The sequence below is a fragment of the Pholcus phalangioides genome, unplaced genomic scaffold (assembly GCF_987345545.1).
Source record: "Pholcus phalangioides strain wild (caught in Gottingen) unplaced genomic scaffold, Ppha-v1.0 ptg000017l_1, whole genome shotgun sequence".
NCBI lineage: Eukaryota > Metazoa > Arthropoda > Arachnida > Araneae > Pholcidae > Pholcus > Pholcus phalangioides.
In genome coordinates this window covers 52,826,081-52,839,929 of record NW_028301610.1, presented here as the reverse complement: position 1 = coordinate 52,839,929, position 13,849 = coordinate 52,826,081, and the positions used below count along the sequence as shown (strand labels likewise).

At 39.5% G+C, this 13,849-nt stretch overlaps 1 protein-coding gene across 21 annotated transcripts in view; it reads right to left on the bottom strand.

Moving 5' to 3' along the window:
* Positions 1 to 13,849, bottom strand: part of LOC149074111 (uncharacterized) — a 235,467-nt gene that overhangs the window by 203,404 nt on the left and 18,214 nt on the right. For 17 of the 21 annotated variants that reach the window (XM_089246127.1, XM_089246131.1, XM_089246138.1 and 14 more), the window contains exons 6-11: positions 12,461 to 12,508; positions 9,936 to 10,004; positions 9,203 to 9,253; positions 4,920 to 4,967; positions 1,841 to 1,909; positions 1,106 to 1,159 (exon numbers count right to left, since the gene is read on the bottom strand). In XM_089246127.1, the coding sequence (XP_089102253.1) occupies positions 1,106 to 1,159; positions 1,841 to 1,909; positions 4,920 to 4,967; positions 9,203 to 9,253; positions 9,936 to 10,004; positions 12,461 to 12,508 (339 nt within the window). The remainder of the gene's footprint in view (positions 1 to 1,105; positions 1,160 to 1,840; positions 1,910 to 4,919; positions 4,968 to 9,202; positions 9,254 to 9,935; positions 10,005 to 12,460; positions 12,509 to 13,849) is intronic. The other 4 variants (XM_089246137.1, XM_089246141.1, XM_089246139.1 and 1 more) reach the window with 3 other exon arrangements.

The following is a 13,849-nucleotide window of genomic DNA, read 5'->3' as shown; positions in this document are numbered from 1 at the left end:
ACGCTGAAGACTTGATAGTCAATCCAAACGGGAAACTCTGTCAGCATAATAGTCTTATCCTCTGAAGATCTCCTTGAGTGATCTGCAACTATCATGGGAGGTCAGGAAGCAGTCTCATTTTGTATTGTGGGTCACAAGTGTCATCTAGAACTGTGCTGCAACTTTATTTTTTGATATGCTGCAGCTCTATGAATTGAAAAGTGAAACTGCATAACGTGGGTCACTAGTTATCTATAAATGTGTAACTGGCCACTGAAGTCTAGAAGATTATGCCGATTCTCTATACAAACCTTAAGGCAGATGCCACACGAGCGTCATTCCGGACAGGGGATTTTTTGCACTGGTCTTGAAAAGAGCTGGCGCCGCCACGCGATTGCCCAGACGGGAGGTTTTAGATTCCTTGCTTCGCCATCACGCAAGAGGTTTTGGCAAGATTAGGTACATTGCATGAGGGTCGCACGAGCGCTCGGAACAAGGATCGACATTTTCCAATTTTATTGCATATTTGCTGCTGAAGGATTCACTTTTACTCGTGCATATTTCTTTTGAGACAGGAAATTGTGTCGGGCACACTGTCTTACGCTAAAGAGAGAATTGGAGTTGCCCCCTTTAATTCAGCAAGTAATTTACTAATTTATAATTCAAATGAATTCGGGAATCAATTGAATAAAAATTATGGTATACCTATTAATAGCCTTGCCTCAAGAGCCGTTATGTCTGACCCCTCACCAGGAATTTCACTAGACTGCTCCGTAGTGAATTTAAAAGTACGATTTGTTCCAAGCTAGAGCCCTGCCTGCCCCCCCCCCCTTCATGGGACAGTCATGAAAATGATCATGTACACATTCAAGATAAGGGAAAAACTTGCATCAGGAATTTTTGGCCTTTTATGATCAGTCGCATGTGAAAAACATCTGAATTCTAATCAAGATGATATTTTCCCAATTTCCACAAATTTGAAATCAATTCATTGGGCAATTTTGTTACATCATAAGAAATATAATTGAAATATAATCGTAAGAAATATAGAATATATAATGTTATTTAAATTTTAAAAAATCAATTTGAATAAAAAAAATTTAATGAATATATATTTCTATATTACCTTGGGTGGTGGTGGTTTTGGACTTACTGACATCTCTTCATCTGGTTTAGACATCTATAAAGAAATGAAAATGCTATAGTCTATAGCAAGGGTGAAGAATGAGGGCCACTTTATTGATTGGGAACTTGCTGTGAGCCACTTGAGTGACCTGCAGCGTTATGAACACCACTAATGTAATTGTATAGCGAATAACTGGAAGTGTCACGGGCAGCTCAAATATTTATGAAATCGCCACGTAAGTGGTCTGGGAATGTACAGTGTCTCACTCAAGTGACCCACAACACGTGCCGATTACTTAAGGGGTGCGAAACTTCACCGAGGGCAAATAAAGATATGCAAATATGCCGCGGATGTCCCCAGTTAAGTGCAACTATCATTGGCGTAGTCTTCTTTTGTATTGCAGGTCGCACAAGGGATCTGGAACAGTGTTGCAGGTATCTGAACTGAAATGTGAAACTAACGTGGGTGAATCCAGTGAACTGTTGATGGCTAGAATTCCTAGTCCGTGGATAATTGCGCTCGTGACATCCGTCCAAATAAGCTGTGGGTCCCTTAAGTGATCTGTAAATGTGCAGAGAAACTTGATCTATAAAACTGAGGTCACATGACTCCAAGGCGCACAGGTTGAGAACGCATGACTTAATTTTGGAACATACATAGCATGGAATATTTTTCAATTGGTGTAAACAATTTCTTGATAAGCAACCAGTTTGAATAATACACTTTCCGCCCTACCTCGCTTGGTGGCATCGGACTTCTTGGAACCGCCTCTTGCCTTACAGCGACTTCAGCTGGTTGCGAAACCTATGAACAAATAAAAATGCTTTACGGAAGAGCAGATGACTGCCTAATAAAACAAATCTACATTGAATAAGGCAAATGACAAAAATTAAATTCCTAATGCATTCAGACACACTGGGTGTTGTCTTCAGAAGATGAGTGTCAAAATGCATTAGGAATTTAATATTTCCTGGTTTCTGCCTTATTTGGTTTTATTTGAGTAAAAAATTCTTTGACCTACACCAGGGGTGCTCAACCTTGAGTGCGGGATACTTCATTGATTTCGAAAAGTGTTGGACCACTAGCGTAATCTTTACAACGCTGCAGGACACGCAAGTGAGGCAATTATGTCACTGATAACTAGAATTATCTGGAAGTGTCGCAGGTCGTTCAAATATTTATGAATTCGCCACGTGAGTGATCTGGGAATGCACCGTGGATCAGTTGAGTAATCTGCACAAGTGCTGCGGGCCAATAAAGGGATGTGAATCTTCTGAGGGCTACTAAAGTGATATGCAAATATACCACGGATCTCAAGAAGCCGTCTCATTCTGTACTGCAGGATGCACAAGTGACCTGGAACTGTGCTGCAGCTTCATTTTCAAGTATGCTTCAGGTCTCTGTTGAAATGAGAGACTGCAACGTGGTGATCTATAAATGTGCAATAGTCCACTCATTTTGAGGGGGGAAGAATGTGCCAATTGTCTGAACAAATCACAAGGCCGATGCCACACGAGCGTCTTTCCGGACGGGGATTTTGCACACGTCTTGAAAGAGCTGGCACGGCCGCGAGGTTTGCAATTCCTTGCTCCACAATCACGTAACAGGTATTTTGCGAGATAAGGTATATTAATGCATGAGGTGGTAACACGAGCGCTCACAACACTGATGACAGATTCTCGAAATTAGGAGTCTTTTTCACTTTGAAAAACTAGTAAAAGAATCCTTCAGCAGCGATGAAAAATTTTAAACAGGAAATTTTGTCAGACATTGCGTTATGTTAAAGAGACTGGGCTGGAGTTGCCCCCTTTAATTCCGCTAGTAACAGCCTAACAAAAAATTCGGGAAATTAAAAATCTCATAGCCCCACCCACCAAATTTAACCAGCCCGACATTGGCTGTTTTGACGGACCCCCCAACTAGGAATTTCATAGCCCCTCCATAGTTTACTGAAAGACTGTTCGAAACTAGAGCCCTGCCCGCCCCACGATTGTGGGGGCCCCCATGAAAGTGATTTAAAATCATGTTCAAGGTGGACATGGAAAAACTAGTTGGAGGTCCTGTACTTTTTGCCCTTCATTATCAGTCACATGAGAAGTATTGCAATGCGCATTTTTAGACAAAAGATGGGTAAACATGCCACAAATTTGAGGGTTAAAATCTGAATTAGTTCAATGAAACATTTTAATCTCAACTCTGGTCATGAATCCGATTTCTCACCCCATAGTCAATTTGTTGAGTTTAAAATATGCATCGAGAATTACAGCTTGAAATATTCTTTTGGAAACTGATGCAACTAACCCGGAACAGTACGAGCAGTTTTCGGAAAGAGTCATCTTCACGCATAGGCTCACACAGGCAAGGCCCCTTCAAGTGCAGCGGACTAATTGAAAATACGTATCTGGTTGCAATTACGAAAAAGTGAGCTTGTCAAATGGAAGACGAGCATTTATTATCAGGTGTGAGGGGCGCTGAACAAAATTTTATCCATACAGCCCACGATGTAACGTGTTTACAACAATATTGTCAAGGAAAATGACACAGTGTTAGAAAAATAACAAAAAGATATCTGCTGCCTGTAGGCTGTACAAATTTCACCTTGCTTCCGTTCCACTATCATATTCTTGAAAACGTATTACTGAAATACATGCTGCCCATCCGAAATTTCTGCTATGTACCCATCCGAAATTTCTGCTATGTAGATGTAAAATTAATATTTTCTCAATACTACGAGCTGCGGCAAGTCGGCTCTGGCCTATAGTATATAATATAACAATTTGGGCTGTTTTTCCCCTTCATTTTGTACTTATTACTTTGCTTTTAAAAAAGGTGGTATGTACGAAAATTTGACAAAACAGTTTTGAATTGAATTTGAAATTAAAATTGTCAGAGTTTGTTCAGCATGCACTGGAAATATTTCTACAAAATTTTATATAAACAGCTGAAAGGCATATACTTATGTTTTCCATATACAATGTTTATCGCAAAAAGTAATTTTTTCAAACAGCGCTTGTTTAAGCGTCTTTAAACATTGTCCCTCAGCAATGAGGTTACATTCTTACGCAGCATTTTTAAAAAATTAAAATGCTAAGAAATTGTGGCACAAGATATGGGTAAATTGTACAAAAAGGTTCCTATTGAAGATAATATTCGATAAACAAATAACTGCTAAAATTGTAGAAGTTCTCGATCAATTGCATAAATATCCACAGAATGGAAGAAAAGTTCCTAGAATGAAAAGAAAATTTAAATGATTTTTAAAAACGGGGTTGTTTCTCATAGGAAAGTATAGGAAGCCACGGTTTGTTTGGGCTTACATGGTCCCTTTAATAGAGCTATCACTGGCAACTCTGATTTCCCATGCTTTCTCAACAGACTCTTGTCACGTCACCTCCCATTATTCTTTCCTCCATGTATACTTCCCATCCGTGGATAATTGTGCTCGTGCAGCATCAGTCTAAATAAACTGCAGCTCCTATACGTGATCTGTGCTCAGAAAATAGATTTTTATAAAACTAGGTTTGAGGTCACGGATGACTCCAAGGGCCACAGGTTAAATATGCATGACCACATCAATTGTTGGTGACAAAAATTTCTGGTTGAAATATGACATCTATATTTGTTATGGGCATCTTTTTCTCAGCTACGTCGTTCGGCATTATATTTCAAATTGTGGGGTTCATTAGCTTATTTTATATAGATAATTTATACTTTGAAAAACATTTTAACAAGACAGTTATTTACAAAAAATAAGAGTTGATCAATTCAACTTTAAAATAAATTTAATTTGGATGTAAAAGTATATATTTCTTACCTTGGGTGAAGGTATCGGACTCTGCATCTCTTCATCAGGTTTCGACATCTATAAAGAAATGAAAATGCTATAGGATACACAGCAAGGGTAGTTAATTCTTCAAGGTTAGGGCCACTTCATTGATTGGGAACTTGCTGTGGGCCACTTGCGTGACTTGTAGCGTTATGATCACAAGCGATGCAATTGTGTGGCGAATAACTAATTATCTAGAAGTGTCACTCAAATATTTATGAATTCGCCACGTTAGTTATCTGGGAATACACCGTGGGTCAGTTAAGTAATCGGCACGTGCTGCTGGCCACTTAAGGGATCTGAAGCTTCACTGAATGCTAGTCAAGCGATATGCAAAAATACCGCGGATGTCCGAGTGATCTGCAACTATCACTGTTCTCAAGTGTCCCGTCTCATTTTGTATTGCGAGTCGCACAAGCAATCTGGAACTATGCTGCAGCTGTTTTAACACATGCTGTATGTCTCTGGATTGTAATGTGAAACTGCAACATGGGTCACTCGAGTGACCTGTGAATGTGCAACAGGCCATTCAAGTCTGAAAGATTGTGCCGATTCTCGATACAAATCTCAAGGCTGCCGCCACACGAGCGTCATTCCTGACGGAGATTTTTTTACACAGGTCTTGAATAAAAAGAGCTGACGCGATACGGACAGGAAATAGTGCGTAACGATGACCCGGACAGGAGGTTTTAGATTCCTTGCTTCGCCATCATGCAAGAGGTTTTGGCAAGATTAGGTATATTGCATGAGGGACGCACGCGCGCTCGGAACAAGGATCGACATTTTCCAATTTTATTTTTCTTTAAAATTTGATATTTTATTGCATATTTGCTGCTGAAGGATTCACTTTTACTCGTGCATATTTCTTTTGAGACAGGAAATTGTGTCGGCACACTGTCTTACGCTAAAGAGAGAATTGGAGTTGCCCCCTTTAATTCAGCAAGTAATTTACTAATTTATAATTCAAATGAATTCGGGAATCAATTGAATAAAAATTATGGTATACCTAGTAATAGCCTTGCCTCAAGAGCCGTTATGTCTGACCCCTCACCAGGAATTTCACTAGACCGCTCCGTAGTGAATTTAAAAGTACGATTTGTTCCAAGCTAGAGCCCTGCCTGCCCCCCCCCCCACCTTCATGGGGCAGCCATGAAAATGATCATGTACACATTCAAGATAACGGAAAAACTTGCATCAGGAATTTTTGGCCCTTTATGATCAGTCGCATGTGAAAAATATCTGAATTCTAATCAAGATATTTTCCCCAATTTCCACAAATTTGTAATCGTGATTCATTGAATTATATTTCTTAGCATGTAACAAAATTACACAGAAGATTACCCACTATTCCATCATTTTGTCAAACAGAACTTTAATGCTGAATAAATGAAACTTTTCGTTTGAACATGCATTACATGGTAAATAATTCAAATATTTGGTCTTTTTAATGCGCACATAGACATTTTAAATTTCCTACTTTCACAACAGAACACTCAACATTCCGCGGTTTATCTCACATTGGTGACTAGGACTTGAATTACCGATTACTGGGAAGACTAATATTGAGCAACAGTTCCATAGTTTTCACAGCTTAAAGAAGGCATTAAGCACCTCGAATGATTGTCATTATGCACCTTGTACATAGGGGTGAATTGTGAGTTACAAGATTCAATGCATAGTGTGGGATGAACTCTTCCTTATGTTAGTGAGGAAGCACTTGTCAACACGAACCGAGGTCTTGCCAAAATTTTATACCTGTCCCGGCAGATGAGGGATGTGTTAAAATATTTATAATTGACTGAAGAGTACCCTCCACATTTTCTCACTTAGTTTCGGGAGCGATTCCTAGCTGGTGTCGCAGCACAGTGTAGTTTAGTGATAGATGTGCAACGTGATCCGCATCTGCTTTGTGTGCAACTATTGGTACATAAGGAGCCTTTCAGACAATGCGGAAAGTGCCTGCAACTACGAAATGTTCGTGTGGGTCCGGATGTGACGAAGTGCGGCCTCCGCACGTACATTACAAGTTTTTTACATTAGGTTATAATGGAGCTATTCACATTACCCCGGTCCGGGTCTAACTCGTCCGCATCTTTGACTACTTTCAAAAGATTTCGGATGAAATTTTTTCAACTTGCGATAAATACCCTGAACACCATAGGAAGGTCCTTGTTCATCAAAGGATGTACCCACATACGTCTATCCATCAGTTTCTATCTGAGAAAGATGTACGCAGTTGAAATTGCCGTGTCTTACTTGGACACGATTGTTTTGGAAACATTTAATATAAAATATAGGTAAATTAACAATTTGAAAAAATTGCTTTAAATTTCTATCAATTGAAATCCTAAAAGTTCGTGTTGAAATACCATATTTACAGTTATGCTTTGCCTAGGGTGCTGGGATTTCACTAAAAAAAGTAGCCTCGCAGCTTTCAATTTCTAATTTTGAAAAACAGTAAAATTTTTCACGTGGCACAATCACCCCGGGAGTGGCGACAATGTGCACTAATTTTCTCGTGTCATACCTATTTATATTGAATTCTGGTTGGTAACTTCACTTGCAACCCTTTGGAAAATTCTGCCCAAATTGTCATTTTTGAATTTAATAAAATCCATGAAACCTAACAGTTAATATTAAGTGAAGCATTTATTTTCCTTTTGAAAATTTCAATGCCCTGAAACATTAAAAACTTCAAACTCTGAAATACAAGGTGGCTGCGACGTCCATCGAATCCTACCACTTCAACTGTCCCGGCAAGTGCAGTCAAAACATCTGCCGGTTGGAAACGCCTGCTCTTGCAGATGTAATACGCCGTCGTCTAACCAGAGATAAGATGATAGGAACCGAGAGAGAATATTGCCGACCACGTTGGTAACACATCCAACTTATTTAAAATATTGTAGTTTTAAATATGTCCATTATTTAATCCAGAAATTGATTTTTAATCTCATTGGCGAAAATTACTTAACTATGCTACACGGCTCTTGAACACTATAAATATGACATTCACCTCTTCGAATCCACTACAAAGTTATCCCTGCTAATAGGTCATGGTTTCTTGATTATCTGATTCTGCACCTCGAATATAAATTTTCGTCAGCTGGGTCAAGCCACAAGAATTTACCAACTTTCTTCATGGCCTTTACATATACGCCTCCACAATAAAAAATGACGAGCATTTGTTTATTACACTAAGAGCCTCAAGTGTTTCATTCTAGTAATTGCGGCAGGGTCGACTATCCTACTTCCACATTACTTGCAAACCATTGCTACAACAAACTGGCGAAAAAGGACAAACCCTGAAAACTGCATATTCAGGCTGCGAGTACCTCCTTTGTTTACGAGTCATGTTTCTGCCAAAACGCTGTATTTTTAACAGTTCAAATTAGGTATTTCTTACCGCTAGTAACTTCTACATAGAAATATTAAATTAGCTGGTTTCCACGAAACAGTCTGCAGCAAGAGGTTTACACTCGCTTGGAAAATTTTGTGTATATCACAATGTAACCTCAAATTCTCAAGGCAACAGCTTACATCAGATACAATAAATGCTGTCGGTGAGTCACCTACAGCTCCTTAATCATGAAAGACCAATAGATTGTTCATAGGCTCCCACGAAGCGATCGAGTCCTAAAATCCATATAGTGGCACATAGTCAACCTTGGCAACAAGTTACCCCACAGTTTACAGGATGCAACACCAGTGTTTAGACACAGGGTATCAAGACGTTTGAAAACATGTTCCTTATCTAAAAGTGTTCAGAAAACAAACCATTTCAGCGAAAAAGTTCAGCATGCTTGTCAGCAGTATATATTGAAATAATTCCAAGATTAAGTACAGCTAGAACCTCTTTTTGTCTAATTTCCTTCTCAAGTAATATTAGAAAATGCTATTCACCTATAACGTTCACTAAGTGAAAACAAAATGAGCAAAGATGCGGGCGAAAAGACAGCAAACGTGCCCCAGCGCAAAGACAAGCAGAGGCAGACCCGCGTCCGCATCGTGTAAGGTGATCTGTAAATGTGCCGAGAAAAATCCTATTTTATAAAAATCGGGCTTCATGTCATTAGATGATTATAAGGGCCACAAGTTCAGCATCCATGGCTGAACCAATTATTGTAAAAACTTAAGCACCTTTCTATGTCTGCGAGTTTGTTCTTTCAATAAAGTTTAATTTACATTTGATAATAACTTCAAACATTATGCATGCTTATTGAATATTGCCATTTAGAAATCTTTAAACCAATTTGAATAAAAATATACATTACCTTGGGTGATGGTATCGGACTTACTGACATCTCTTCATCTGGTTTAGACATCTATAAAGAAATGAAAATGCTTTAGTCTACAGCAAGGGTGAAGAATGAGGGCCACTTTATTGATTGGGAACTTGCTGTGAGCCACTTGAGTGACCTGCAGCGTTATGAACACCACTAATGTAATTGTATAGCGAATAACTGGAAGTGTCACGGGCAGCTCAAATATTTATGAAATCGCCACGTAAGTGATCTGGGAATGTACAGTGTCTCACTCAAGTGACCCACAACACGTGCCGATTACTTAAGGGGTGCGAAAGTTCACCGAGGGTGAAATAAAGATATGCAAATATGCCGCGGATGTCCCCAGTTAAGTGCAACTATCATTGGCGTAGTCTTCTTTTGTATTGCGGGTCGCACAAGGGATCTGGAACAGTGTTGCAGGTATCTGAACTGAAATGTGAAACTAACGTGGGTGAATCCAGTGAACTGTCGATGGCTAGAATTCCTAGTCCGTGGATAATTGCGCTCGTGACATCCGTCCAAATAAGCTGTGGGTCCCTTAAGTGATCTGTAAATGTGCCGAGAAACTTGATCTATAAAACTGAGGTCACATGACTCCAAGGCGCACAGGTGGAGAACGCATGACTTAATTTTGGAATATACATAGCATGGAATATTTTTCAATTGGTGCAAACAATGTCTTGATAAGCAACCAGTTTGAATAATACAATTTCTGCCCTACCTCGCTTGGTGGCGTCGGACTTCTTGGAACCGCCTCTTGCCTTACAGCAACTTCAGCTGGTTGCGAAACCTATGAACAAATAAAAATGCTTTACGGAAGAGCAGATGACTGCCTAATAAAACAAAATCTACATTGAATAAGGCAAATGACGAAAAATTAAATTCCTAATGCATTCAGACACATTCAGTATTAGGATGACTGCCTAATTTTCAAACAAATAGACAAATACGAGGAAATATTAAATTTTTAATGTATTTCGACACTGTGGGTGTAGTCTTCGGAGGAAGAGTATCACGCTAACCGAGTTTGAAGATTTAGTACTCTATCCAAGTGGGAAACTGTCAGTGTGATACTCTTATCCTCTGAAGACACCTATAGTGTCAAAAGAAATTTGGAATTTTAATATTTCCTGGCATTTGCCTTAGTTTTTTTTCGTAAAAATTCTTTAGCCTACACCAAGAATGCTCAACCTCAGACTGCAGATCACTTGAGTAATCTTTAATGCTGCAGGTCACATTAGTGATTCAAGACAATTTCATCACTTATGATCTGTAAGTGTCCCAGGTCAAATATTTATGAATTCGTTAGGTAAGTGATCTAGCAATGGACCAAGTAATCTGCACACGTTGAGGGCCACTTAAGGGATGCGTAACCTTCACCGAGGACTAATCAAGTGATGCAAATATGTCGAGGATCTCCTTGAGTGATCTGCAACTATCATGAGTCTCAAGAATCAGTCTATTGCGGGACGCACAAGTGACTTGGAACTGCTGCAGCTCCATTTTCAAGTACGCTACAGGTCTTGAAATGTGAAACTGCAACGTGGGTCACTTGAAGTGATCTATAAACGTGCAACAGGCCACTAGTCATTTTGGGGGGGGGGGGGAATGTGCCAATTGACTGAATACATAAAGGCTGATGTCACAAGAGCGTCTTTCCAGATGGGAATTTTTATGCTCGTCTTGATGGATAGAAAGCTGCCGCAGCCACGCAATGCCCCGGATGGGCAATTTGATTCCTTGCTCCACGATCACGTCACAGGTATTTTGCGAGATATGGTGCATTAATGCATGACTCGCTAGCGCTCAGAACACTGACGATAGATTTATTTAAATTAGGCGTAATGTTTTTCATTTTAAGATTTGTTTCATCGCTGTCGAAGGATTTACTTTTACTAGTGTTTTTCAATCCACGGGAAATTTCGTCAGACATTGCCTTATGCAAGAGGAATGCGCGCTCGCAGTTGCCCCCTTAATTCAGCAAGTAACAGACTAACTTATTAAAAAGAGTTTAGGAAATTGATTTCCAAATGATATCGCAGGACTCCACCAAATCTATAGCCCGGCTGACATGGGCTGTTTTGACTGACCTCCTGTGAAGAATTTCATAGCCCCTCCATAGTTTAGCTTGGAACCAACAGTCTTTCAATAGAGCTCTGCCTGCCCCACGATTGTGGGGGGTCCCATGAAAATGTTTTTAGAACATGTTCAAGATGGACATTGAAAAACTAGTTGAAAAAAAAAAAAAGGTCCTGCACTTTTTGCCCTTTATTAGCAGATTTTTTTTAGAGAAAAGGTAGGTAAACATACCACAAATTCGAAGGTTTAAATTTAAATATAATTCAATGAAATGTGACTAATTTCAACTCTGGGGTGAGAGATCTGATTCATGACCAGTCAATTTGTTGAGTTTAAAATATGCATCGAAAATTACAGTTAATATTCTTTCGAAAACTGATGCAACTAACCCGGAACAGTACGAGCAGTTTTCAGAAAGAGTTCCATCTTCACACATAGGCAAGACCGGGGACCCTTCAAGCGTGACGGACTAATTGCAAATGCGGTTCTAGTTGAAATTAATTACGAAAAAGTGAGCTTGTCAAATGGAAGACAAGCATTTATTATCAGGTGTGAGGGGCGCTGAACAAAATTTTATCCGTATGGCTCACGATGTAATGTGTTTACGACAATCGTGTCCTGAAAATGACGCAGTGTTAGAAAAACCGCAAAAAGAAAACGATAATGCCAACACTCATCCACTCCTCTCAGAAGGTTACCAGTAAACATCCGATTGAAACTGGTTGATCCGCGAAAAGCACCGCCTGTGTGGCCGCTTCTCAAAAATTCTTGGGCGTGGCTTGTATCTTTCGACCGTTGATAATTGTGCTCTTCTAACATCCGTCCAAATAAACTGTAGGTCCTTTACGTGATCTGTAAGTGTGCTCAGAAATAACATGTTTATAAAATTAGGTTCGACGTCACATCAAGTGACTCCAAGGGCCAATGGTTGAGCACACATGGCCACTATATTGTCAAATTTTTTCAATAACATTGTCATGACTATTTATTATGGGCATTTTTATAACGTCGTATTTGTATTTCACGTTAAAGGAGTTATTCATTGAAGCTAATTTATATTTGTAAATAACTGAAACACTTATCAACAGAATTTATTAAGAATCAGAATTTTGTAAATCCATTTAAATTTTTTGAAATTTTATTTGGATGTAAATGTATTTGTCTTACCTTGGGTGAAGGTGTCCCACTTGACATCTCTTCATCTGGTTTAGACATCTATAAAGAAATAAAAATGCTATAGCATACACACCAAGGGTGCTCAACCTTGTGTGGGTCACTTCATTGATTAATGTGTGTATGTACATTGTGGGCCACTTGAGTAATCTTTATAACGTTGCATGTAATGATGCAATTGTATCGCAAATAACTAGAATTATCTGGAAGTGTCACAGGTCACTCAAATATTTATGAATTCGCCACGCAAGTATTCTGGGAATGCACCGTGGGTTAGTTTAGTAACATGCTATAGGCCACTTAAATAACCCTCGGTGAAGGCTTCGCATCCCTTAAGTGATATGTAAATATGCCGAAAATCTTGAATGAGCTGCGACTATCCTGGGTCTCAGGCTGTCTCAATACGTATGGCGGGTAGCCCAAGTGGGCTGGAACTGTTTTGTAGCTCCATTTTTGAATATGCTGAAGTGATGTGAAACTGCAATGTGGGCACTCCAGTGATCTGTAAATGTGCCACAGGACGCTCGTGGGATTTCGGGCAGATTCTGAATTTTCAAGGTTGATGCCACACTAGTCTTCCCGGATGGGGATTTTACCAGAAGCCTTTGAGGTGAAAAAGCTGGCGCGGCCACACTATGCAGACCGCAGCGATGCTCTGGACGGGAGTGTTTCGCGTTCCTCCATCACTGAAAAAAGGTTTTTAGAGCGATGAGGTGGTGATACGAGCGCTCAAAACATGGATGATCGAAATCTTTTTCAAAATCCGGCAATTCATCTCCGATGTGGGTGGTCAGATTTTAATTGGAGTCACTTTTACTTGACAGGAAATTGTCAAACATTGTCTTGGGCCGGGATTACACTGGAAAAGTTCGGTACGAGTCCTTTTGTAAAACTAAGGCAGTCAATGAGGTAATATCGGTTGCCTCTTCTAGAATGAAAAATCCAACAAATAAGGTTATTGGTTTCAAGTTTTATAAAAAGACATGCAAAACTTTTCTAGTGTAATCCCGCCCTTACACGAAATGGATGGGGTTGGAGTTCCTCCATCTAATCCACAAACTAATTCATAATTAAAAAGAAAGATATTAACGGCATTAATTCAATTCAGTGATCTATTATTTATAGCCGGGCCAACATGGGATGTTCTGACGACTCCCTTGCCAGGAACTTCATTAGGCCCAGCATAGTTTAAAAACAGATACCATTTGTTCCAAGCTAGAACACTGGCTCCTTACATTCGTGGGTGCATGAAAACGATCTAAAAAAATATCCAAGATGGACGTAGAAAACCTTGTAGAAGAGGTCAGGAACTTTTTGCCCTTCATTATCAGTCACATTAGAAATACTGGATTGCAGATTTTGGGAAAAATTCCGTAAATTTGA